Source organism: Vulpes lagopus, chromosome 10 (assembly GCF_018345385.1).
Source record: "Vulpes lagopus strain Blue_001 chromosome 10, ASM1834538v1, whole genome shotgun sequence".
Classification (NCBI taxonomy): Eukaryota; Metazoa; Chordata; class Mammalia; order Carnivora; family Canidae; genus Vulpes; species Vulpes lagopus.
This window is the reverse complement of record NC_054833.1, coordinates 82,186,503-82,213,480: the sequence shown is the minus strand read 5'-3', so window position 1 is coordinate 82,213,480 and position 26,978 is coordinate 82,186,503. Positions and strand designations below refer to the sequence as shown.

General features: G+C 43.2%; 1 protein-coding gene across 2 annotated transcripts; it reads left to right on the top strand.

The window, feature by feature from the left end:
* Positions 1–381: 381 nt before the first annotated feature.
* CPT2 (carnitine palmitoyltransferase 2) lies at positions 382–26,978 on the top strand. 2 transcript variants are annotated; one of them, XM_041770234.1, is made up of 6 exons: positions 555–692; positions 3,846–3,963; positions 11,835–11,915; positions 13,411–13,517; positions 17,361–18,665; positions 26,343–26,978. In XM_041770234.1, exons 2-6 carry the CDS (start codon positions 3,920–3,922, stop codon positions 26,672–26,674), a joined length of 1,869 nt encoding a protein of 622 aa, XP_041626168.1. In that variant the 5' UTR covers positions 555–692; positions 3,846–3,919; the 3' UTR covers positions 26,675–26,978. The 2 variants fall into 2 exon arrangements, with proteins under 2 accessions (XP_041626167.1, XP_041626168.1); XM_041770233.1 differs by lacking the exon at positions 3,846–3,963 and having other exon boundaries at positions 382–692.

Here is a 26,978-nt window from a genome sequence, read left to right as displayed (position 1 = left end):
TCACGCCCTGAGCCAAAAGCAGGCGCTAAATCGCTAAGCCACGCAGGGATCTCCAGCTCATGTATTTCTAAACACTGTTTTCAGCTTTGCTTTTCCTTCAGCTCCAGTTTTTATTTGCTCCGAAACAGGAGCAAGGAGCAGCTTCGGATCCCCGTCTCCCCGGCTGCCCTGGGAGCTGAAGGGACACCCGCAGGGAGACCGCAGAGCCGGGGGGCGGTGGCGCCACCCTCCCCGCGGCGGGCGCGCCGGTGGGCGGGGCCTTGGGCCGGCGGGCTCTTCGGTGGGCGGGGCCTTGGGCGGGCGGGCCCTTCGGTGGGCGGGGCCTTGGGCGGGCGGGGCTTGGGCGGGCGGGCCCTTCGGTGGGCGGGGCCTTCGGTGGGCGGGGCCGGGGCCCGGAAGTGGCTCGGCGGGCGGACGCCGGGCGGACGGCAGTCCCTGCTGACTCAGTGACCCGGCTACCCCGGGGGTGGCGGCCTCACCCCAGTCCTCGCGGACTCCCCATCCTCCGCCTTCTCGCCGCCGCAGCCTCCCGGAACGATGGTGGCCCGCCTGCTACTGCTGCGCGCCGGGCCGCGGCGCCCTGCAGGGGGCCCAGGACCCGTGTGTCGGCGCCTTAGCGCAGGCTCGGGGTCCCGCGAGTACCTGCAGCGCAGCATCGTGCCCACTATGCACTTCCAGGACAGCCTGCCCAGGTGAGCCCGGCCTCCCGGTCCCCGCCGCCCGCTGGGGTCGGCCCCAGCCTTCGCTCCAGTCACTCACGACTCTTCTGCTTAACCTGCGCCCACCCCCAGACTCCTACCTGGGACGCTGTCGCAGCCCGAAATCTGGAAATCCTGTCACTTTGAGAATCTCCTGGCACCGGACCCTCGGAACATTCGCATTCCTTACCAGGACACCCCCCTCCCCCCATTGCTCGCTCAGATTCTCAATTTTGAGCCCTTCTCCGATTCTCTCTCCAGTAAGAATCTCTGCTTCCATCCAGATACCCAAGAGTCCCTCACATTTCTTCCTGAAAAATGTCCACCCTGCATATCTCCAGTACCACCCTTACCCCTCCAACTAGGGTGTCCCCTGAAGTACTTTCACGACTGCCCTGTATTCCTGCCCAGAATAGGGACAGGCCAGTTCCTGATACATAATAGTTACCCTCCTCAACTTTTCTGCGCTCCACCTTCTTCAGGCCTGTTGCTCAGCCCTGGCTCTGCATGCCTCCAATCCTCTGCCCATCTTCACCCAGCACACTCCTCACGTGCTCACCTACTCTCCTCCAATCTCAGCCTTTAAGTCTGACTTCACCCCTTCCAGACCTTCCTCGATTACCTGCTAGGTTTCTTTCCCTAAGATGTCCTCCCTAACCCACATTACTCTCTGCAGCTTTAGCACCCTCGAAGAATTCTAGACAACACCCTCAGTGCCCGTCCCAAACTCTTATTCAGCTTAAATCTAGAACACACCCCAATTTTTGTGTTCCTCCTCACCTTAGCTTACCCCCTCCACCTTCTAAAACACTTCACCCAGAGTCTAATTACCCTATGAAAACAATGCCAATAAACCTACCTCTCCCTTTCCCTCATCCAGTATTTATTTTCTTGCCTTTTTTTTTTCACCCAGTATTTTCTTTAATTCAACTTCCAGTTTTTCCAGTCTTTGAACTCCCAGCCTTAATCTGACCTGCTAGGGCTCCTTTTCCAATGTTAGAAATTTCCTGAAATTCATTTATCCTCAAAAACCAGACTTTAACTTCTCTGCTCACTCACTAGTTAGTTCTTGGTGCTAAGTCTCAAATTTGTCTCAAAAACCCTTCTCACTTCCTTTCTCACCAGACTGCCACCTGGGATCTTCCCAGCCCAGGGATTGGAGGCCAGGTCTCCCCACCCCTCAAACAGAGATTGTATCCCAGGTGTCACCCCCATATCCAGCAACCTTATCACCCACTGTTATCTTTTCCCTCCCCCACGCTCTCAAGAATAGCATCTGAGGTGGTTCTTGTGAAATAGCAGTGTGCAGACATCTAAAGCAAACTGAAATGAAACTATCTAGCCCCAGCCCCACTGCTTAAATTTGTCAGGAGAAAGGGAAAAAGAAAACATGGCCTTTATGCCCATGGACGAAGCCTGGGACAGAACCTCCTCCTTAACTTCCTGTGTGTGAGCTGAGCCGATATGTGGGGGAAAGGTGAAGAATGACAGAGCCTTGTCTTCACTTGCCAGGCCCAGTAGCACTTGACTTTTCTGTAAGCCTGGGCTCTGCTCAGATCTAAGATCAAAGGGATTTTCTCCCTTTTCGAATTAGAAAGCTGGGAGTAACACTTGAGATCATTTCCTCCAACCTACAGAGCAAACATCTATAGGAATTGAGTTACAAAGAGTAGCACTGAGTCATGACCCATGTATAACTTCCAGCAAGGACCACCAGGCCTCCAGTACCTTCGTTGTAAGTGGGTGGTTAGATGAGATGAGATTCCTTTTATCTCAGATCCTAGACTGGTAAAATGTATTATCTTTGGCACTCATTTTGATGTTCCCCTGGGTGAAAAACCCTACCTTTGAAGTCTGGTAGAATTTGATTTCAGATTCTAGATGTGACACTTTGTAACTTCAGGCAATTCCGTTAAATTCTTTGAGCCACAGTTCTTACCTGCAAGGTAGGAATGAACACAGGCTTCAGAGGGTTATTGTGAGGGCAGAGTGAAGTAAGATGCCAAAAATATCCTAATTAGTTTTCCTGGGGAAGTCCCTTTGTGGTAGTCCAACTGGGTCTCCCTCCCTCTTCCTGTCCCTGTCATATCACTGCTGCCTTTTTTTCTTTTTAAGATTTTATTTATTTATTTAAGAGAGAGAGAGCAGGAGTAGGGGTGGAGGCAGCAGAGGTAGAGGGAGAAGCAGGCTCCCCGCTGAACAGGCAGCTTAACTCGGCTTGATCCCAGGACCCTGAGATCATGACCTGAGCCGAAGGCAGACGCTTCACCTACAGCCACCCAGGTGCCTCATCATTGCTGCCTTCTGACCACTTTCCTCTAGGTACCTTTGCACTGCCATTTGTTTTTTATTTAGATGTTATGATTTTTTCTTTGCTCCTTTTTAGTGTGCTCAAATATATATCACAAAAAATTTAACATTTTAACCAAAGTTTTTGCGTTGTTGTTGTTTAAGATTTTATTTATTTATTCATGAGAGACGCAGAGAGAGAGGCAGAAACATAAGCAGAGGGAGAAGCAGCCTCCATCCAGGGAGCCCAATGAGAGACTTGATCCTAGGACCTCGGGATCATGCCCTGAGCTGAAGACAGATGCTCAACCGCTGAGCCACCAGGCGTCCCATTAGGTGTTATTTTTAAGTTCCATATTTATATACACTGAACAGTTAACTCCAGAATATCAGACTAAGTGTCGAGGGGACAAAGTGGATCAGCCTGATATACTCACATTATTAATTTGAGAAACATTTATTGGTATGGGTTTGGAGACCAATCAGCCATGGTGGGGAGCATACCATACAGTGGGGGAGATTTGACAGGTAGACAGATAGTTAAAATAAGAATGTGATAAATGGGAAGCAGCATTTCGTAGTGGCTAAGATTGTCAACCTGAAAATAAAGAGCTGCAATGAGATACAAATGAATGTTTATTTGGGATGAAAGGACTGCATTGTGGGGAGCACAGATTCAAGTAAATAAACCCAAATAGGATTCCTGCTTGTAGGGTGAAAGCAACAGATTTTTATGAGGAACAGGAAGGAGACAGCTGAGTTGAATAAAAGAGGGGAAAAAACAGTTTCTATGCATGTTTACAAGCCAAACTACTCCAGGTTATACATTAACTGCTGACTTTTTTTTTTTTTTTCCAGAAAATCCATAACCATCAGTCGTGTGATCAGGGTGTCTGTTCTTCTGTTGACTTTTCAAACAATTGTTTAAGACAATGACATTTTGTCCCAAAGGCTTGGCCAGTTCAAACAAAATCAAGTAAGGCAGTTTCTCTACCATGGCTGCTCCAACTCCCTTTTAAAATGGCTCTGGTCCTGTCAGTTTTCCACCAGATCATGAGGCAATACTCAGGTCTGATTTTTAATTCAGCACCCCTTCATACTAGCTGCATGGCTGTGAGCCGGTCATCTAACCTAAACACTGGAACGATAATATTATCTTTCCCTCAGGATTGTTAGAATTAAATACTCTGATATGAAGCATTTAGTAGGAATCTGGCACAGAGTAACAGGTACTCAGTAGATATTCACAAATACTATAGCTGCAAATGTGTTGCCTGTGTAGGATATAGTTGGTGACAATTATTGTGTTGTGTCTGTGTGGAGGTCGGAGTGACAATGCCTGGTTGAATAAGAAAAACTTCATAGAGGAGGTGGCATTTGAGGCCTTTGAAGATCACCAAGTGAGAGGAGTGAGGAAAGGGTAGAGCAGCTTGTGCCCAGGAACTGAAACCTGAAAATACATGGCATGTTCAGAAATATTGAGAAGTTTATGGAGGGTCCAACTCAAAGTTTTGGGCTCTAAGTTATTAGTTGGGCTGGGTGTGTGTGTGTGTGTGTTAGGACAGCAATTAGGGAAGACCCATTTTGTCTTTTTTTTTTTTTTTTAAGATTTTATTTACTTATTTAACAGGGAAAGAGTGCACGCACAAGCAGGAGGAGTGGCAGGGAGAAGGAGAAGCAGGCTCCCCACTGAGCAGAGAGCCTGACAGAGGGTCCATCCCAGGACCCCGGGATTATGACCTGAGCCGAAGGCAGACAGTCAATCAGCTGAGCCACCCAGGCGCCCCCTCCATGTGTCTTTAAAAAAAATATATTGGTCACCATTTTAGGCCTATAATTGATTTTCAATAAATGTCAATCTGTTTTTTTCTTTTAATCCCTAATCACTTTAGATGATAATTGGTGATCCAGACATAATGGGCAGGTTCTCTAGAATTCAAATGGGAGACTGGTCTTGTGAGGCCAGAAGTTCCTGAGTCTGAAGGATAACAGGGCCCTAGAGGCATGTCCTTAGATTAGCTTTATCCCAGTGATAACTAGATTGTATAAAAATATGAAAGGCTGTTTAGATGTGATCTTGGCAGGAGGAACAGTGAAGTATATACCTGCTGCATGGCAGCTCTGGGTAATAAGTAGCATGATACTTAAGTAATAAGATACTTAAGTATCATGATACTTAAACAGAGTCATTTACACAGGGAATGAGTAGGGAGATAAATCTGCTTGGTGCTGACTTTTCTTCTACCTTTATTATAGCAGATCATGTTTAGATAGGGATTTTCTAGATAGCAGGTGGGGAGGAACCCACGTGGTTAGGATGGACCTGCCAGGCACCCCACAAGGCCCTAACTCTACCTCTTTCAAGGCCCCTGGTGAGTCACATTACAGGGGCACAAGGAAGTGCAGTGTATGCAGAACCACTTTTGGTGTGTGTGTTTTTTTTTTTAAGATTTTATTTATTTATTCATAGAAACAGAGAGAGAGGCAGAGACGCAGGCAGAGGGAGAAGCAGGCATCATACAGAGAGCCTGACGTGGGACTCGATCCATGGTCTCCAGGATCACTCCCTGGGCTGCAGGCGGTGCTAAACCGCTGCGCCACCGGGGCTGCCCTTGGTGTTCTTTAAGGAACTGCAGAGAGACTAGGGGTGACCTCACAACTTGATTTCTAATATAGAAAATAAATGTTGACTGTAAGTGAACACTTATTGAAAAGCAGTAACTGGCCTTTGTGGTAACAAGTTATAGAGACCCCAGTTAAATTGGCTTATGCAACCAGGAATATAGGGACTCAGACCTGAAAACTCCAGGTTGGATTAAGGGGCTCAAATGAGGGATCCCTGGGTGGCGCAGTGGTTTGGCGCTTGCCTTTGGCCCAGGGCGCGATCCTGGAGACCCGGGATCGAATCCCACATCGGGCTCCCGGTGCATGGAGCCTGCTTCTCCCTCTGCCTATGTCTCTGCCTCTCTCTCTCTCTCTCTCTGTTACTATCATAAATAAAAAAAAAAAAAAAAAAAAAAAAAAGGGGCTCAAATGAGGGACAACTGGGTGGCTCAGTGGTTGAGCGCCTGCCCTGGCCCAGGGCGTGATCCTGGGGTCCCAGGATTGAATCCCATATAGGGCTCCCTGCATGGAGCCTGCTTCTCCCTCTGCCTGTGTCTCTGCTTCTCTCTCTGTCTCTGTTTTTCATGAATAAATAAATAAAATCTTTAAAAAAGGGGGGGATCAAATGATGTCATCGAGACTCTTTTGCCTTTCCATTCATCCCTTTGCATTTGTGTAATTCCATCCTTAGGCAGGCTCTCTCCTTATGGTGACAAAATGGCACCATCACAACATCGTTTATACTCTAATCTCTCAGTGACCTCAGCTAGTAGGGATTTCCCCTTTCTAACAGTTAAAAAAAAAAAAATCCTGTAATTTAGTTTTATAGGTTCTTCCTGGGTTTCACTAGGTCTGAACCAGTAAGCTCCAAGGCCACTGGTCAGTCACTCCACCTGAACCAAAGGGACTTGAGTAGGAAGGGGCGCTGTTACCAGAACAGCAGGAATACATGGAAGGCAGACAGAACAACAGAACTGGTGAAATGCTCCGCTAGGCTGTGAGGGACCGGCGCTGTGCTAGTTCCTTGGGGACGTGAACAGTCTAGTGGCAGAGTTTGGATCTATAAGATTTGAGGACTGAGTAGATAATAAAACTTCATATTTATCAAGTGCTTACTACGTCTTAGGCACTGTTCTAAGTCATTGACAAAGATTGCCTCATTTAATCTGCACAGAACCCTTGGAGGTACATGTTAATAGTATCCCCATTTTATAGGTGAGGGAAATTAGGTATAGGCTGGGTAGTGTGCCCAAAGTCATATGGTCGTGAATGATGAAGCCAGATTAACCACTGTGCAGTGTGCTGGCTTGCAGGGGGAGGAATCAACGAGACTCCTGAGTTAGCAGTCACAGAATTGTGGAGAGGCCTTAGAGACCACCTCTTTCAGTTCCTTCATCTCACTGAAGACAAAACTGATCACCAGAGATGAAAAGGAACTTGTTTTTAAAAAATTTTAACAGCTTTATTGAGATATTGTTCACTTTTTTAAAGTGTACAAATTGGGGCACCTGGGTGGCTCAGTGGTTAAGCGTCTGCCTTCAGCTCGGGTTGTGAACCTGGGGTCCTGGGATCGAGTCCTGCATCGGGATCCCCAGAGGGAGCCAGCTTTTCCCCCTGCCTGTATCTCTCCCTTCTCTGTGTCTCTCATGAATAAACAAATAAAATCTTTAAAAATAAATAAAAGTATACAAATTCAGATATTTTTTTGTATAATCCCAGAGTTGTGTGACTATCACCACTGTCTAGTTCATGTCAGTCCCTTCTCCACCCCTGCCCCCAATCACCCATACACATTAGCAGTCACTCCCCATCCCCTCCAACCCCTGGTAACAATTGACATACCAAAGCGACTTATTTGTAACTAAAAGTTTTGTCTGGCTTTGATGCTTAGGCTTTGCCAGCATACCACACTGACCCTAGGCAGAATGTATCTGCAGTTGGCAGGGTCATGCTCCCTTGCATACCTTCCATTTTATCCCTCAGGACCTGCTTAGAGGAGCCTACATAAGTGTCAGAGATGAAAGTGTCTGAGCAGAGGGGCTTAGTGACAGAGTATATAGTCTGTGAGGAGAGGGCAGAGGACCGAATCTTGAGAAAACGTGCACTTTAAGGGCAAGAGGACATGATGAGATTTTGGAAAGAGACTCAGAAAAAGATGATGAAAAAAACCAACCAGGCAGGAAGAGAGAATTTCTTTTCTTTCTTTCCTTTTTTTTTTTTTTTTTAAAGATTTTACTTATTCATTCATGAGAGACACGGAGGGAGAAGCAGGCTCCTTTCTGGGAGCCCAATGAGGGATTCGATCCCAAGACCCCGGCATCACAACCTGAGCCAAAGACAGACGCTCAACCACTGGGCCATCCAGGCATCTAGGAAGGGAGAATTTCTAACTCCATCTTTGACGTCCTTAAGGATCTCACAATTTGCAATCTGATGGTGAGAGGGACATAACACATAACCCACTAAGGGTGCAAGAGAAGAATCAGGGATGGATAGAGGGCAAGGGAAGAAGTCATCAGTGTCTGTTCTCTGTCAGCCCACATGCCAGTGGAGGTCAGAGAAGAGGTTTCGAGGAAGGATCTTAGTGGCAAGCTCCCCTCTGTGTGTATCACTGTAATCATAAGAGCCAGTTCTTCCCAGCTCCACATTCAGTGACGGGTTGGCACCTTGAAGTTAGCCTGGTAGGAGATTTTCAGAAAGTGGTAAATACTACAGATCAGTGCATCACCCCCTGCCCACCCAAGGGCTTGTTTACTAACCCACCACCCCTTGGAGTAGCAAACAGATGAGGATGGGGTGGTACAGTTGGCTTTGAGAGGAAAGTGACTTGTTTAACGTTGATGGCAGCTGGTGGGGGTAAGGAGGGTCCCAGTCCTTCCTAGAAGTTGGGGAGTGGCTTTCTTTGGAGAGAAATCTGAAAGCAAATGGTATTTTCAAAATAGATTTTAAGAAAGGTGAGGAGGTAAGAGAAGTCCTGAAAAAGTTATAGAATATAAGGTAGTTTATTCAGAATGCAATGGGGGTTCTTTTTTTTTTTTTTAGGTTTTATTTATTTATTTGAGAGAGAGTAGGAGCCAGAGAGATCACAGAGGGAGAAGGAGAAGCAGACTCCCCACTGAGCAGAGAGCCAGATATGGGGCTCAATCTCAGGACCCTGAGATCATGACCTCAACCAAAGGCAGATGCTTAACTGACTGAGCCACCCAGGTACCCCTGGAATGAGGGTTCTAAAATCTAGTGGAGGGGCACCAGGCTGTCTGAGTGTAAAGAGCATGTGACCCTTGATCTTGGGGTTGTGAATTTGAGCCCCATGTTGGGTGTAGAGATTACTTAAACAATTTTTTTTTTTAATTAAAAAATAGGGCAGCCCCGGTGGCACAGCAGTTTAGCGCCGCCTGCAGCCCGCAGTCTGATCCTGGAGACCCGGGATCTAGTCCCACGTTGGGCTTCCTGCATGGGGCCTGCTTCCCTCTCTCTCTTTGAATAAATAAATAAATAAATCTTTAAAAAATTTAAAAATAAATACCTAGAAGATCTAGTGGGAGTAGTCAATGAAGAATAACAGCTAGCTGGAGCCAAACTGGATGTCACTGAGTAGATGGAAAGAAGTAGATAATATGTTGCTAAGTACTTGATATTATTTCATTTGATCCTCATAGTAGCCAGTGAGCTATTATTTAACAAACAGAGAAAGAGGGAGCAAAGAGATAAGAAATTTCCCAAAGATTACATGAATAGTAGGTGACAGTCCAGGGGGCAAACCCAGATCTGTGGGATTCCAAAGACTGCGAACTTCACCTCTTCGTATACTAGACATGTTGGTGATAAACATGGGCTAAATGGAGCTGGAACTTGATAGCGTTCTAGACCTCTCTGTGAGGCAGTTCCTCCCTCTAAGCCGTAGGCAGGGGATGGAATCTGAGGGACGGCAAGAAATTTGCCACCTGTAACCATGTAACTAGAAATGAAGTAGCAGAGCTGGGACTTAAGCCAAGGTCTCCTTCTACATCTCATTCTCTTTCCACTGTGGCAGTAGTTCTTACACTTTGACATTTCACAGATCATTAAAATTATGGGGAAAAATATTGTTGTTGACATTATTTCCTAAAAGAAAGGATCTTTATGAGGCCTCTGGGTGGCCGCCTTCAGCTCAGGTCATGATGATGGAGCCCCACATCAGGCTCCCTGCTCAGCAGGGTGTCTGCTTCTTCCTCTCCCTCTGCCTGCAGCTCACCCTGCATGTGCACTCTCTCTCTTTCTCTCTCTCTCTCGAGCTATCAAATATGTAAAATCTTTTTTTTAAAGGACTTTTAGTGACTTCTTTCCCCCAACCAAAAAAATCTCAGAACTAAGGGCAGACTTTTATTTAGTTTTACTTAAATTCAATTTGGCAACATACAGTATAACACCCAGTACTCATCACACAAGGGCAGACTTTTAAATGAAACACATTTAGCTTTGTGGAAAGCTCACTATACTGTTGGTTTTTTCATTTCACTGAGAACCAGTAACTTCCTAACCATGGCCATCATTTGCTAAAGTATTAGATAATCCGGTGATGTGAACTGTATTGCTATTTGGCATTTACACTGAAAGCATTTTATATAAGGCAAAAATAAAAACCTGGTAGATTTGGCATATCATTGTCTTTTAAAACAAATTTTATATGGAGGAACACCTAGATGGCTCACTCAGTTAAGCATCTGACTTGATTTCGGCTCAAGTCATGATCTTGTGGTTGTGGGATCAAGCCCTGCTTCAGACTCTGTGCTCAGGGCAGCTTCTGCTTTAGATTCTCTCTCACTCTCCCTCTCATTCACTCTTTTAAATAATAAAATCTTTAAAAATTTTATATAAAAAACAGGCAATTTACAGAAAACTGGTATCCATGATAAAAAGTTTATGATTTTTTTTATCCATACTTCCTTAATTTAGTTCTGAAGGGAAATTGAGAAAATTCCGTTTCTGTTGTATTAATAACCTCCAAATAAATCATCATTCCAAAAACTTGCTTTTCCCCACTAGAACAAGTTCAGGCTAGAGATAACACTTGAGCTTTTAATAAGGACTGTTTTTATAAAACTGCCTTTGCTTTGAATTTAGAATTTTGTTTAACGTGAAGAACTTTTGTTAATGTCCCTATCATATTAAAACAAAGTCTTGAGAAAAGTAAGTAGGTAACTATAATTATGAGGTATCTGAGGTAGTATTTGGGATTTTCTGTGTAAGTTCATGAATAAAAAGACCATACTCCACACTGTTAAAGTGTGAATCATTACTCAGTGAAGCCTAAGTCCATAATGGCTCTAAATTATTCAGGTTAATTTTGACATCATGTTTTTGATAAACATGCATTGAAAGAAAAACTGAAGAATCACAGTGTATCTTATAGTAAGGTTTTAAACATAAACTATGTTTTATGGATAGATAACTTTCCAGTTTTCCTAAATGACTGCTGTATTTAGATATTTTGAATATATCAGTCTTAATTTTAAGTTGGCAGTGCTAACTTGGCAAACTATGAGTAAGTTTTGGTACTACAGGATATATCATTCAATAAAATTACTGACATGAAAAAGCAGATACACCTCACTGTGCTGTCTGTGTGTTTTCCTTTCACGGTGGACCAGTAGCTTCATCACCATAGCTGTCATTGGGAATGCACTGGTAGAGAATGAGTAAGGAGGCAACAGGAAGATCTGATTCTCTGCATAGGACTCTTGGCAGCCTGGCATGACTTCATGCTCATTCCATATTTGGCTGGCTCTTGGACAGACCTGTGTTTCATTTCTGTATGATTCTCTGTCATAAAATGCACAAGAAATTTTAAAAATAGAACTTTCTTTTCTCCATCTCAGGGGAGAAAAAAGCAGTTGTTCAAACTAATGATAGAATAAAAACTGCCAGTACAGGGTTAGCACAGGTATCAGAATTGTGACCAGGAAACAGGAATGCTTTGGATAGCTTCTATTTCACCATTTTGAATCTATTATTTGAATATTTAGCTTGCTTATAAAATTCATCATTAAGACATTAAAAGGTTCTTATTTTATTTTTTAAAAAGTTACCATTGACACTTGCATTAGTAAATCCTTCTATTCTGATTTGCCTGTGGCTTTCCATTATTGGTTTTTTGGGGAAGGAAATTAATTATCCAGTAATTATTTATTAGTTTGGGTTTATGAAGCTAACTGATTTCTTCCACATATTGTAACCCTTACACTTAATGTATTTTCTTCCCAGGCTGCCTATTCCCAAACTTGAAGACACCATTAAGAGATACCTGCGTGCACAGAAACCTCTCTTAGACGATGGCCAGTTCAGGTATATGCTGAGAACCATGAATGACCATAGTTGGGTGGTTCAAAAGAGGCTGGCAATTAGTAGTGGACTAATGGAAATGTCTGTGATTTAGTTGAGTCTCTGGGAACCTGGGACCTAGTCCTTACATTTTCAAGTTCAGGAAATAGATTTTCACCCAGGAAGGGCTGAGCCAGCCCTGAAGCGAGAGTCTCTCTGACTAGACTCAACAGGCAATGGCTTGTAAGCCAGAATGCCAAATTTGTAATATATCCTGTCAGGTGGGCCTGGAGGCCAGCTGGTACATGTACTCTCTATAGGAAGTTCATTGAGGAGAGCATATGGCAGGCCAGAATTTTGCTTGGTGAGCATGTGTACTGAGTTGGGTAGTATGCCCCCCAGATTCATTCCCTTCTTGGAACCTTAGTATGTGACTTTATTTGGACATAGGATTGTTGCAGGTGTAATTAGTTAAGGTAAGGTCATACTGGAGGAGAATGGGTCCTTAATCTGGTATGACTGGTGTCCTTATAAGAAGAGGAGAAGAGATACAGACACAGATCTTGATGACAGAGGCAGATTGGAATGCATCAATAAATAAACCAAGGAATGACAAGGATAGCTGGTAACACCAGAAAGACCAGAGTCTCCCCTAGAGTCCTGAGAAGATGGTTCTGTCAACATTTTGGACTTCAAAGAACTATGAGAGAATAAATTTCTATTGTTTTAAGCCATGCAGTTAGTGGATGTTCTGGCAGTCCTAGGAAGTTACTTCAGCATGGAATTGGACGATAATACTGGATATTGTCAAAAGTGGGTTGTGTTAAGTTCTTGTATCCCAGTGCAGTTCACTTTTCCATATTGGAAGGTTTTGTGCAGATAACTGGCATTGTCATTAGAATCCCGGAGTCCTTCCCTGGACAATGGTGGAGGATGTAGATGAATCATTCATAATGTAGTCCTCTGCTTTTAAATATTTCATATTAGTCACTTGAAGCCTCTCTTGAAATGGTAATGATTTAATAGCTACCAATTACTAAGTATTATGTTTTAAACTATCCTGAATCCTTAGCTTTAAAAATATTTTTTATTCTCATAAAGTGGTATATTATCTCAGTTTTACACATAAAGAAACTGAGACTCAGAGAGATCAAGTGACATGTCCAAGGTCACTTAGTTTGACAGTGACAAAGCTAGAATTAAAAACTCAGCTCTTCTTGACTCTAAAGCCTACTTATGTCCTTTTCTCCATGCTGAGCTGGAGATGCTCAGCTCCTAGATTACAGGTTGTTTTATGGGATGTTGATTGATCTTCCCAACCAGTCATTTTAAGAAGCTTTCCTAAATTTATCTGTTTTGGATTGACTGCTATTCTTCTGATCAGAGGGATTTTCTGGTCTTAGCCTAGGGATATACTACCAGGAACCCAAATTTCAGTGTAAGAGTTCTTGGCCATGAGTCCAGAAATCACATATTCCCTGCCATGGATTGATTCTGTTTTTTTTTTTTAACATTTCAGGAAAACAGAACAGTTTTGCAAGAGTTTTGAAAATGGGATTGGAAAAGAACTGCATGAGCAGCTGGTTGCTCAGGACAAGCAGAATAAACATACGAGCTACATTTCAGGTAGGTGGGCTGGACTGTGGGCGTGATATTCCCTGAGCCCTCCACAATGGAAAGTAAGGCATCTTTCCTCCTGTTTTGGTCTTAAAATATTTTTGGTAAGACCAGCTTACCAGAGTAATGTCTCATTCACTCTTTCTGAGGTAACATAAAGGCCAAGTGAGTTCCTCCTTTACTAAGATCTCACATGGAGTTTGTGCTGAAGAGCCTAATCATTGATTCTGTGAAAAGGATGCAGGATTAAGTCCTATGCCCTGTGTGTATCATCCTAGATCCTTCACAATATGGCATAACTGATCTTTCCAGCCTCATCTCTTTTATTACCCACACTCTCATGCCTCAACAAAACTTGGCAGCTCACTGTTCTCTCAACCCTTTAGTCCTTCGTTCTTCTATGTCTTTATCCATGTTGTTCCCACTACCATTTTTTAACCTAGCAAATTCTTTATTTAAGACCCAAGTATGTGGTTGCCATAAATGTTGGTGGGGGTTGGGGTGGTGGTGGTGGTGGTGGGGAAACTGAAGGGGGTCAAAAGGTACAAACTTCCAGTTATAAAAGAAAGAAGTCATGGGGTATAATGTATAGCATCATGACTGTAATTAATAATACCATTGTATATTTGAAAGTCATTAAGAGTATAGATCCTAAGAATTATCATCACAAGAAAAGACAATTTTGTGACAGTAGTGGGTAATGCATGTTACCTAGACCTATTGTGTTGATCATTATACAATATATACAGATACCAAATCATTGGGTTGTACACCTAAAAGCAATATCATGTTTTATTGTCAGTTACATCTCAATTTAAAACAAAAAGAAAAAATAAAAAACAGGTGGGCATGATTTTTCCAGGGAAACTTTCAGTCCTCCTCCCTCTCCATTCAGTTGATTGTTTCCACCTCTGTTCCCACAGCACTTCTTTTAATTCAGTTTATATATATGTATATATTTTTAAAGATTTTATTTATTTATTCATGAGAGATACAGAGAGAGGGTCAGAGACACAGGCAGAGGGAGAAGCAGGCTCCATGCAGGGAGCCCGATGTGGGACTCAATCCCAGGTCTCTAGGATCACGCCCTGGGCGAAGGGCAGGCGCCAAACCACTGAGCCACCCAGGCATCTATAATTCAGTTTATATTTTAATAAGGTTATACATGCACATAGTTTAAAGAATCAAATAGTTGTACCGGGCTTCTTTGGAAAAACAGCAAGTTCCTGACCCTCCTCTAAGTTTCCTGCTCCTCACATTCAGCCAGTCCTTCTTTTGACCCATATCCCCATCCTCCTACATCTTCACTTTTTCAGCTGGAAGACCAGATTTGGGCAGTGTCTATATCCCTTCCACATGCCCAAGTGTACAGGCACACATTCCATTCCATGGTTACCACTGTGCTTGTCATTTTAGTTTGCTCAATACTTACTGTTTATACTGTTAGGACCATATGAACACTATCAGCTGAGTTGTGGAGCATATTGAAATTATTGTTCCTATTCCTGTATGAACGTTTTTTTCCTGACATTGATAATTTCTTATGCGTTTGTTTAGTTTTCTATGTGCTTAATAATTTATTGGGGAAGTTTTTTTTATCCTCTCATCTTCCTTCATAGTCTGTCTCCAAGGTGCTTTTTTCCTGTTTGTTTTGCCCTCTTTTCTTTCTTCAGATCTTTCATATTCCATCTTTGTTGTCTTAGATTCAAGCGAGATAATAAAAAGCTGTTGGAAGCTCTGTGGTTAAGGGTGGAGCTGGTCCATCACAGCTTCACAGCTTCACTTCACAGACTAAACCATTTCCTTGGGGGGCCCCTAATGTTAACATCTCTGGGTTAGACTCCCTGAAAAGGCTTTTCCATTAAACTGCCAAAAGGGATGTGTCCAGTTGGTACTGTTGAAGGAGTAGGATCAGGGAAGAAGGCTTGAGATCTTAGCTGTGACTTCAGCTCCCCAGTTTTACTTTCTCCTGAGAGGAAATCTTAAATCTACTAGAGCAGGGAGGGAATCTGGGGGGTAGGAGTTGGGGTCCAATTAAAAACATTGTTTCAATCAGATACATCAAGGCTGCCAATTACTGAGCGCTCTGGGGGTTCTGCTGTGCACGTCATGTTATCCCTTGGCTTTCTCAATCACCAGCTTACAGTTGGCATTCTTGAGTCTGCTTTGGTCATTACCAGTTGTCTCAATGCTTTCCAACTTTCAGTATTTCTCTTGTCTCCTGTTTCATTCTCTTTGCCTTATTGGGTTATGTACTCTTTAAAATTCTTTTATTGAAGGGATCAGAGACAAATCCATGTCTTCTTTTATCAAATGGATCTTACCCATAATACTTTTTCTCTTACCGTTTCAATGTGTCACATCTTGTTATAATTCTGTTGGTGTCCTTCACCAGAGTTCATCTGGATCAGAGTCCACATCCCATTCCTCTCTCTACCCCCAGACTAGGCAGGGCATGGCGCAGCATGTTCTCAAGGAATGACATAGAGTGAATGGACCAACAAAGGAATAATAGATTAATCCTTCCTCCAGTGCTTTACATGTGAAAATTATTCCCTCCAGTGGGCGATGGTTTTTAGTTGTAGACTTTATCCACACTTGCTAATCTCAACAGAACTTCCCTGGAAGACACATTTTCTGATAAAACATTGCTTCTGGAATTTTTACAGGTAAAATAGCCAGGAATTTAGAAGGCTAGTTTGGATGATCCACATGCACTGTTATTTCTTTCTTTCTTTTTTTTTTTTTTTTTTTTTTAAGATTTATTTATTTATCATAGACAGAGAGAGAGAGAGAGAGGCAGAGACACAGGAGGAGGGAGAAGCAGGCTCCATGCCGGGAGCCTGACATGGGACTCGATCCTGGGACTCCAGGATCGCGCCCTGGGCCAAAGGCAGGCGCTAAACTGCTGAGCCACCCAGGGATCCCCTGCACTGTTATTTCTAATTGCTTTTCAAACATTTCTTTAAAAAGTGAGTGGGCAAATGTACAGAGTACACAGAATGATGATGAATGCTTTCCCCCGTGTTAGGGAGACAGCCAAATGTGAATGTTGTCTCTGAAACGAGATGAAACAAGAAAAACGTAAGGAAATTGGGTGGGAATTAACAACTGTTTTGTTCGAGCAGGAATGCAAGTGAGGTGTTACTGTACTTCTTTAAGAATCAAGAAAGGAAACAGAATGAGAAAGAAAAAGAAATATACTTAGGGAAATGCAAATCCAAACCACAATGATATACCTACCAGAATGGCTCCAGTCAAAAAGACAGACTGTAACAATAATAAATGTTGCCAAAAAATTAGAACCCTCACACACTGCCAGTGGTAATGGTGCAGCCACTTTGGAAGACAACCTTGCAGTTCCCCAAAAGCCTAAACTTAGACTTCCCATATGACCTAGCAATTCCACTTCTAGCTGTTTCTCCAAGAGAATTGAGAATACCATCCACACACAAACTTGTATACACCAGCATTATTCATAATAACCAAAAAGTGGAAACAACCAAAGGTCTACCAATGGAAGAATACATAAACAAAATGTGGTCTATCCATGTAATGGAACATTATTCAGCAATACAAAAGAGTGACACAATATGTGGTCTTTTATGTGCTACAACATGGCTGAACCTTAAAAACATAGTAATAGGAGCCAGATACAAAAGACCACATATTGTGTGATCCCATTTATATGTCACAAATTACTGCAGATGGAAAAAATAATTGGGACTTTTCACCCTCTGGAGGTTGACATCATTTTTTCCTGCATATGCTTGATGATTTTTCCTTCTCAAATTTTATTTTTAGGGACTACATTAACTTTTTGTGATGTTCTTGTTCACTTTTATCTTTTAGGTCCCTGGTTTGATATGTACCTAACCGCTCGAGAACCCGTCGTCTTGAACTTTAATCCATTCATGGCATTCAACCCTGACCCAAAGTCGGAGTATAATGACCAGCTTACCAGGGCGACCAACATGACCATTTCGGCCATCCGGTTTCTGAAGACGCTCCGGGCCGGTCTCTTGGAACCAGAGGTTTTCCATTTGAACCCTGCCAAAAGTGACACCGACACCTTCAAGAGACTCATACGCTTTGTGCCTTCCTCTCTGTCCTGGTATGGCGCCTACTTGGTTAATGCATACCCCCTGGATATGTCTCAGTATTTTCGGCTTTTCAATTCAACTCGTTTACCCAGGCCTGTTCGTGATGAACTTGTCACTGATGAGAGCGCTAGGCACCTTCTGGTCCTAAGGAAAGGACATTTCTATGTTTTTGATGTCCTAGATCAAGATGGAAACATTGTGAGCGCCTCTGAAATCCAGGCTCATCTGAAGTACATTCTCTCAGACAGCAGCGCCACCCCTGACTTTCCCCTGGCCTATCTGACCACTGAGAACCGAGACGTCTGGGCAGAGCTCAGGGAGAGGCTGGTGAGTGGTGGCAATGAGGAGGCCCTGAGGAAAGTGGACACTGCTGTGTTCTGTCTCTGCCTAGATGACTTCCCCATTAAGGACCTTGTCCACCTGTCTCACACCATGCTGCACAGTGACGGCACAAACCGCTGGTTTGATAAGTCCTTTAACCTCATTCTAGCCAAGGATGGCACTGCGGCTGTCCACTTTGAGCATGCCTGGGGTGATGGTGTGGCAGTGCTCAGGTTTTTTAATGAAGTGTTTAAAGATAGCACTCAGGCCCCTGCTATCACCCCACAGAGCCAGCCGGCCCGCACTGACTCTTCTGCTGCCGTGCGGAGACTTAACTTCAAGCTGGATGATGCCATGAAGGCCAGCATTAGTGCTGCTAAGGACAAGTTTGATGCCATCGTGAAAACCCTCACCATCGACTTCATCCAATTTCAGAGAGGGGGCAAAGAGTTTTTGAAAAACCAGAAGCTGAGCCCTGACGCAGTAGCTCAGCTGGCCTTCCAGATGGCCTTCCTGAGGCAGTATGGGCGGACAGTGGCCACCTACGAGTCGTGTAGCACTGCAGCATTCAAGCACGGCCGCACTGAGACCATCCGCCCAGCCTCCATCTTCACAAAGAAGTGTTCCGAGGCTTTTGTCAGGGAGCCCTCCAGACACAGTGCTGGAGAGCTTTGCCAGATGATGGCCGAGTGCTCCACGTATCATGGCCAGCTGACCAAGGAAGCAGCAATGGGTGAGATGGGGGGGTGGGGTCCTTGGGCCTTGTTGCCCTCAGCGCTGGGCTAAGCCTCAGAAACATCCTGCTCCCTGTGATTTTCACATTGTTTAATCCATCTGCCAATTCCTGGATAGTTATTAATTTTCTACCCTAGCAGTCTGAACAGCCAGATCAGCCACTAGGGATCAGGATGTTCATTCCTCCTTAGCAGGGATGGAGAAATGGGTCTAACTTCATCCTCATTTAAGGCCACTTTCAGCTGTGACACACGATTCTCTTTCTGTTATTTATTGGTCATCTGACTGACTTTTGACAGTTCAGGATTTCTAATCCTGCAGCCCCCTCTTACTTTACCTCACTTGCAGTGTGTTGGGTTCCTATAAATAAGCCATCTCAAAAACTCTTCGCAAATCTAAACATCACCCTTCCTTTGCCTCTCTGTGGTAAAATTCTAGACCTGGAAAGGACCTGGAGGATCACACAGTTCTGTCCTTTCATGCAGCCAAAAGTAAAAGAGATCTCCAAGACCATTCTGGTCTCACTCACCATTGTAGGGGTAAGAAACTACGGCCACTGACTCAGCATTACACAACACATGAGAAGAAGAGCTGAGATCAGAACCCTGGTCAAGACCCTTTCCATTTTGTTCCAGGGCCTCAATCTTGTCTTTTACACTGGACTTAGACTTTGGGTTTTATTTTTGGTTTTGAATCCATAGCTCTCTTCATGTATTTTTCTGGACTGTTTGACTAAACTGATTCATTGTCAGAATTTTTTATTTTTTTATTTTTATTTTTTCCTTTTGTTTAAATTCAATTTGCCAACATATAGTATAACACTCAGTGCTCATCCCATCACATGCCCTCCTTAGTGCCTGTCACCCAGTCACCCTATCCCGCCACCTGCCTCCCCTTCCACAACCCTTTGTTTCCCAGTTTTAAGAGTCTCTCATGGTTTGTTTTTCTCTCTAATTTTTCCCCACTCAGTTTTTCTCCTTTCCCTTATAGTCCCTTTCATTATTTCTTATATTCCACATATAAGTGAAACCATATGATGATTATCCTTCTCTGATTGACTTATTTCACTCAGCATAATACCTTCCAGTTCTATCCATGTCAGTGTAAATGGTATTTGTCCTTTCTGATGGCTGAGTAATATTCTATTGTGTGTGTGTGTGTATGTATATATATATATATATACACACCACATCTTCATCCATTCATCTGTCGAAGGACATCGTGGCTCCTTCCACAGTTTGGCTATTGTGGACATTGCTGCTATGAACATTGGGGTGCAGGTGTCCCGGTGTTTCACTACATCAGTATCTTTGGGGTAAATATCCCTTAGTGCAATTGCTGGGTCATAGGGTAGTTCTGTTTTTAATCTCTTAAGGAACCTCCATACTGTTTTCCAGAGTGGCTGTCTTAATGATCACAGCTTTGTGATACAGCTTAAAGTCAGGCATTGTGATGCCCCCAACTTTGGTTTTCTTTTTCAACATTCCTCTGGCTATTTGGGGTCTTTTCTGATTTCATACAAATCTTAAGATTATTTGTTCCAATTCTGTGGAGAAAGTCCATGGTATTTTGATAGGGATTGCACTGAATATAGATTGCCCTGGGTAGCATAGGCATTTTCACAATATTTATTCTTCCCATCCATGAGCGTAGAATGTTTTTCCATCTTTTTATGTCTTCTTCCATTTCTTTCATAAGCGTTCTATAATTTTTTGGAGTGTAGTTCCAAACTATACTAGAGTGTAGTTCTAGGTTTATTCCTAGATATCGTATGGTTTTGGGTGTGGTTCTAAATGGGATTGATTTCTTATTTCTCTTTCTTCAGTCTCATTGTTAGTCTACAAAAATGCCACTGATATCTGTGCATTGATTTTGTATACTGTCACATTGCTGAATTGCTGTATGAGTTCTAACAATCTTGGGGTGGAGTCTTTTGGGTTTTCTATATACAATATCATGTCATCTGCAAAGAGGGAGCATTTGATTTCTTTGCCAGTATGAATGCCTTTTATTTCTTTTTGTTGTCTGATTGCTGAGGCTAGGACTTCCAGTGCTATGTTGAATAACAGTGGTGAGAGGAAACATCCCTGTCGTGTTCCTGATCTTAGAGGAAAAACTCTCAGTTTTTCCCCATTGAGAATGATATTTGCTGTGGGCTTTTCATAAATGGCTTTCATGATATTGAGGAATGTTCCCTCTATCCCTACACTTTGAAGAGTTTTAATCAAGAATGGATGCTATATTTTGTCCAATGCTTTCTCTGCATCTGTTTAGAGGATCATATGGTTTTTGTCTTTTCTTTTATTGATGTGATCTGTCATGTTGATTGTTTTATAAATGTTTAACCACCCTTGCATCCTGGGGTTAAATCCTACTTGGTCATGGTAAATAATCCTCTTAATGTACTGTTGGATCCTATTGGCTAGTATCTTGGTGAGAATTTTTATATCCATGTTCATCAGGGGTATTGATCTGTAATTTTCCTTTTTGGTGGGGTCTTTAGTTTTGGGATTGAGGTAATGCTGGCCTCATAGAACCAGTTTGGAAGTATTCCCTCTATTTCTATCCTTTGAAACAACTTTAGTAGAGTCGGTATTATTTCTTCTTAAAATGTTTAATAGAATTCCCCTGGGAAGCCATCTGGCCCTGGACTTTCATGTTTGAAAGATACCACATGGAAGAATGTGGACTTCCATGTCTTGGGAGCTTTTTGCTAACTGCTTCAATTTCCTCGCCAGTTATTGGCCAGTTCAGGTTTTCTATTTCTTCCTGTTCCAGTTTTTGGTAATTTATAGGTTTTCAGAAATGCATCCATTTCTTCCAGATTACCTAATTTGTTGGCATATAGTTGCTTATGTTTTTAAAATTGTTTGTATTTCCTTGGTATTGGTTGTGATCTCTCCTCTTTTATTTGTGATTTTATTAATTTGAGTCTTTCTTTTTAATAAGACTGGCTAGGGATTTAGCTAATTAATTCTTTTAAAGAACCAGCTCCTAGTTTTGTTGATCTGTTCTACTGTTCTTTTGGTCTCTATTTCATTGAGTTCTGCTCTAAACTTTATTATCTTTCTTCATCTGGTTGGTTTAGGCTTTATTTTCTGTTCTTTCTCCAGTTCCTCTAGGTAGCAAGGTTAGCTTGTATATTTGAAGTTTTTCCAATTTTTTGAGGGAGGCTTGTGTTGCTATGTATTTCCCTCTTAGGACCACTTTTGCAGTATCCCAAAGATTTTTTTTTTTTAAAGATTTTATTTATTTACTCATGAAAACACACACACAGAGAGAGAGGCAGAGACACAGGCAGAGGGAGAAGCAGACTCCATGCAGGGGGCCCGATGTGGGACTCGATCCCGGGTCTCCAGGATCATGCCCTGAGCTGAAGGCGGTGCTAAACCACTGAGCCACCCGGGCTGCCCATCCCAAAGATTTTGAATGGCTGTATTTTCATTAGTTTCCATGAATCTTGTTAATTCTCTAATTTCCTGGTTGACCCATTCATCTTTTAGTAGGGTGCTCTTTAACCTCCAAGTGTTTAAGTTTCTTCCAAATTTCTTCTTGTGATTGAGTTCAAAGCGCTGTGGTCTGAAAATATGCAGAGAATAATCCCAGTCTTTTGGTATTGGCTGAGACCTGATTTGTGACCCAGTATGTGGTCTATTCTGGAGAAAGTTCCACATGCACTTGAGAAGAATGTGTATTCAGTTGCATTAGGATGGAATGTTCTGTGTGTGTGTGTGTGTGTGTGTGTGTGTGTGTGTGTGTGTGAAATCTATTTGGTCCAGTGTATCATTCAAGGCCCTTCTTTCTTTGGTGATGTTCTGCTTATATCTGTCTTTTGCTGAGAGTGCTGTGTTGAAGTCTCCTACTACTAATGTATTATTATCTATGTATCTCTTGACTTTGGTTATTAGTTGATTGATATACTTGGCTGCTCCCACATTGGAGCATAAATATTCATAATTGTTAGGTCTTCTTGTGGGATAGACCCTCTAAGTATGTTATAGTGTCCCTCTTCATCTCTTAGTACAGTGTTTTTATTTTTTAAAAGATTTTATTTGTTCATGAGAGACAGAGAGAGAGAGAGAGAGAAAGAGAGAGAGAAAGGCAGAGACATAGGCAGAGGGAGAAGCAGGCTCCCTGAGGGGAGCCTGATGTGGGACTCAATCCCTGAACTCCAGGATCATGCCCTGAACCAAAAGCAGAGCTTAATCTCTGAGCCATCCAGGCATCCCCAGTATTTGGTTTAAAATCTAATTTATCTGCTATGAAGATTGCTACTCCAGCTTTCTTTTGAGGGCCATTTGAATGGTAAATGGTTTTCCATTCCTTCATTTTCAGTTTGGAGGTGTCCTTAGGTCTAAAATGAGTCTCTTGTAGACAGCATATAGATGGGTCTTGCTTTTTTATCCAGTCCGATACCCTGCATCTTTTGATGGGATCATTTAGCCCATTCACTTTCAGAGTAACTGTTGAAAGATATGACTTTAGTGTCATAGTATTACCTATACAGTCCATTTCTGCAGATTGTTTCTTTGGGCTCCCTCTTTTTCTTACAGGGTCCCCCTTAATATTTCTTGCAGAGCGGATTTAGTGGTCACATATTCTGTCAGTTTCTGTCTATCCTAGAAGCTCTTCATCTCTCCTTCTATTCTGAATGACAGCCTTGCTGAATAAATATTCTTGGCTGCATGTTTTTCTCATTTAATACCCTGAATATATCATGCCAGCTCTTTCTGGCCTGCCAGGTCTCTGTAGATAGGTCTGCTGTTAATCTGATATTTCTCCCCATATAAGTTAACAATCTCTTGTCTTGAGCTGCCTTTAGAATATTTCTTTATCTTTGAAATTTGCAAGCTTCACTATTATATGTTAGGGTGTTGATGAGTTTTTGTTGATTGGAAGGGGGGGGTCCCTCTCTGTCTCTTGGATCTGAGTGCCTCGCTCCTTCCCCAGATTAGGGAAGTTCTTAGCTATGATTTGTTCAAATATAATCCGGTTCTCTCTCTCTCTCTTCTGGGATCCCAATGAGACAGATATTATTCCTTCTCAAGCTATTGTTTATTTCTGTAAGCATTCCTCGTGGGCTTTTAACTGTTTTTCTCTTTTTTCCTCAGCTTCCTTCCTTTCCATCAACTTGTCTTCTATGTCACTCACTCTCTCTTCTACCTCATTAACCCTAGCAGTTAGAGCATCCAGTTTAGGGTGCATCTCAGTTAAAGTATTTTTTATTTCAACCCAATTAGATCTCAGTTCTGCAGTAAGAGAATCTCTAGAGTCCTTTATGCTTTTTTTCCCAGAGCCATCAGTAATTTTATAATTGTATTTCTGAATTATATCTCTGACATACTACTTAAATCCATATCAAGTAGGTCTGTGACAGAGTATTACTTCTGGTTCCTTCTTCTGTGGTGAATTCTTCTTTCTAGTCATTTTGCCCAGTGTAGAATGGCTGTATGAGTGAGCAGAGTCAAAAATATCAGCCACGACCTAAGTAAAATACACCCTAGACAATTCCAAAGAGGTCAGTGACTGGAAAATAAAAGAAAAATAAAAACAGAACAAAATAAAACAAAAGGACCATGAAAGTGAAAAACAAATTAAAAAAAATAGTAAGAATTTTAAAAGGGGGTTGGGGTGGGGAGGAAGTGGTGGTGGAGAGAGAATATAGTCTCACAGAGTGGACCTAGAGGGTGATCCTCTTGGTTCTGGGTGTATTTTATTCTGTATGCTAAAATATGCTAAATTCCAAATTTACATAACCAGCAAAACTTATATAGAGACCCAACATCAACCACAAAAACAGAAACAAGATAAAAGAGGGGGGCAGAATGGGAAGGAAGAGAGAATATAGTCTCACAGAATGAATCAGCATGGTGTTCCACTTGGTTCTGGGTGTATTTTGGTCTCTGTGTTAGAAAGCACTAATTTCCACCACTGTAAAACAAAACAAGGGATGCCTGAGTGGCTTAGCAGTTGAGCATCTGCCTTTGGCTCAGGGAGTGATCCCAGTCCGGGGATTGAGTCCCCTGTGAGGAGCCTGCTTCTCCCTCTGCCTGTGTCTCTGCCTCTCTCTGTGTGTGTCTCTCCTGAATAAATAAAATCTTTTAGAAAAAACAAGAAACAAAAAACAAAAACCCATAATTCATATATCTACCAAAATTAAATTGAATTCATTGAAAGGAATCCAAAAATGAAGACTATATCCAAGACATATAATTATGGAAATATGAAAGTCAAAAAGGAAAAAACTTAAAAACAAAGAGTTGGCAAAATATTATAGTTAAGGCAGGAAAAGAGAAAAAATATTGGAAATATTTAACCTGAAAGATACATGAATCAGAAAAAAAACTTCAGGTTCTATATACTGTTTTCCCTGAGTCCTGGAGCTTTCCAGTGCTACTTGCTCAGTACACTTGCTCTTCCCCTGTTCTTCCAGCTGGTCTTCTGGGGGGATGGGGGTGGCCTGCTGGGCTGATTCTTAGGTGTCCATGCCTGGCGGGAGATGCCCCGCCCCTTGCCTGGTAGCCTGGCTCAGTGTGAGCTGTTTATCCTGTGAGGCCTTTGTTCCCTAGAGGCTGCCACCTCACCCAGGTGAAAGGCGAAAAGAAGAAAATAAAAATGGCAGTGGCCAGATCTCCAGCCCCAGAGCCCAGAGCTCCACACGTGTACCAAACTGTAGTCTCCCAGTGCACACTGGCCTACATGCTCCCAGGGGCAGGCGTGGGGGCACTGAGCACAGATTGAAGGGCGCCCAGCAGCAGGAGAGTTCTCGCCATCCTGGGTCCTCCCCAGTTCTGCCTGTCCCAGAGGGAAGAGAAGATAGCCAGCATTGTCCTCTGGAGCACCCTTGGATTGAGGACCTGCGCTCCCAGGGTCTGCCTCTCCCAAAGGGAATGGAGGACAGCCTGCCTCCATCTGTTGCCGGGCTTTAGGGTAAAGAAGCTCAGGAGCTGGCCCACATCCCTGGCCAGCTTCTCCTAGATGCTCCAGGAGGGTTGCAGCGTTCCAGCCCTTTATCGGATCTGACTATGGTTTGTGGTGAGCTTTCTCCTGGGCACCCCTATCCTTATTGTGTCTCCAGGAATATTGAGACTTCACTGCCCCTCCTGTGATTCTGTCCTATTTCCCCACTGAGCACTTTTCAGTCAGGGAAGGCTCTTTCAGGTGCAGATTTCTGATGTTCCTGATTGTCTGTTGTACCGCTTTCCTTCTGCAGCCTTCCTCTGCTCTGCCTTCCTGCCCTGGCTTTCCGAGGCTCCCCGCCCCACCCCCTTTCCTCTTTTCTGCCGTCCTACCTTGTCAGAAGCCATCACTTTTCTCTCTGTAGCATTCCAGCTGTTCTCTCTTTACATCTCAGGTTGAATTCATAGGTGTCCAGGATGTTTTGAAAGTTTTCTAGGTAAGTTTGGGGAACCAGATGAATCAAGGACTCCTACTCTTCCGCCATCTTGCCCCCTCTCTCCTCCATTGTCAAAATTTTTAAAAAGTCGTGCTTTCATTTTAGGCTCAGCTGTAGAGGTTAGTGAGTTGGAGGTGTGCATGCATAAGCAGGCAGACGCTTCTTCCACTCTCAAAGATGCTGTGAAGGGGCCTCCTACCACAGGTGGGGGTTTTTACTAAGGCCCCTTTCAGTTAGTTCCGGGATTCTGAGACTGGTTTTCTCTTTTGTCTCTAACAGGCCAGGGCTTTGACCGACACTTATTTGCTCTGCGGTACCTGGCAGCAGCCAAGGGGATTGCTCTGCCTGAGCTCTACCTGGACCCTGCATACAGACAGATAAACCACAACATCCTGTCCACAAGTACACTGAGCAGTTCAACAGTGAACATTGGCGGCTTTGCCCCTGTGGTCCCTGATGGCTTTGGCATTGGGTATGCTGTTCATGACAAGTGGATAGGCTGCAACGTCTCCTCCTATCCAGGCCGCAATGCCCGGGAGTTTCTCCAGTGTGTAGAGAAGGCTTTAGGGGACATATTTGATGCCATAGAAGGCAAACGCATCAAAACATAGCTTCTGGATGGGTGAAAAGCCTCCATTGCTTCATTGACATGAAAATTGGGGGTGTATGTAGCCAAAAGGTGCTATTCTGTATACAAAGGAAACTAATTGCGAGGTGCCTAAGCAGCCAGTGCTGTAAGGCTTGAGCTTCAAAGTCATGGTTTTAAAGCTAATCTTATAATTGCCAAGTGGGACTAAATCACAGGTAAAGATAATGAGAAGTTTCGATATTAAGGGCATTTAATCAGGAGGTGGGATTTGGAAGGATAACTTAGGTGTATTCATTGTTGAAGCAGAAATAAAATTATTGCTTGGA

What these genes read in the sequence shown, in the direction of transcription:
- CPT2 (XM_041770233.1), top strand. Translation starts at nt 538, where the DNA reads ATGGTGGCCCGCCTGCTACTGCTGCGCGCCGGGCCGCGGCGCCCTGCA. An exon ending in TTCCAGGACAGCCTGCCCAG is followed by an intron (nt 693 to 11,834) that starts GTGAGCCCGGCC and finishes TTTTCTTCCCAG; the next exon opens with GCTGCCTATTCCCAAACTTG. An exon ending in GACCAAGGAAGCAGCAATGG is followed by an intron (nt 18,666 to 26,342) that starts GTGAGATGGGGG and finishes TGTCTCTAACAG; the next exon opens with GCCAGGGCTTTGACCGACAC.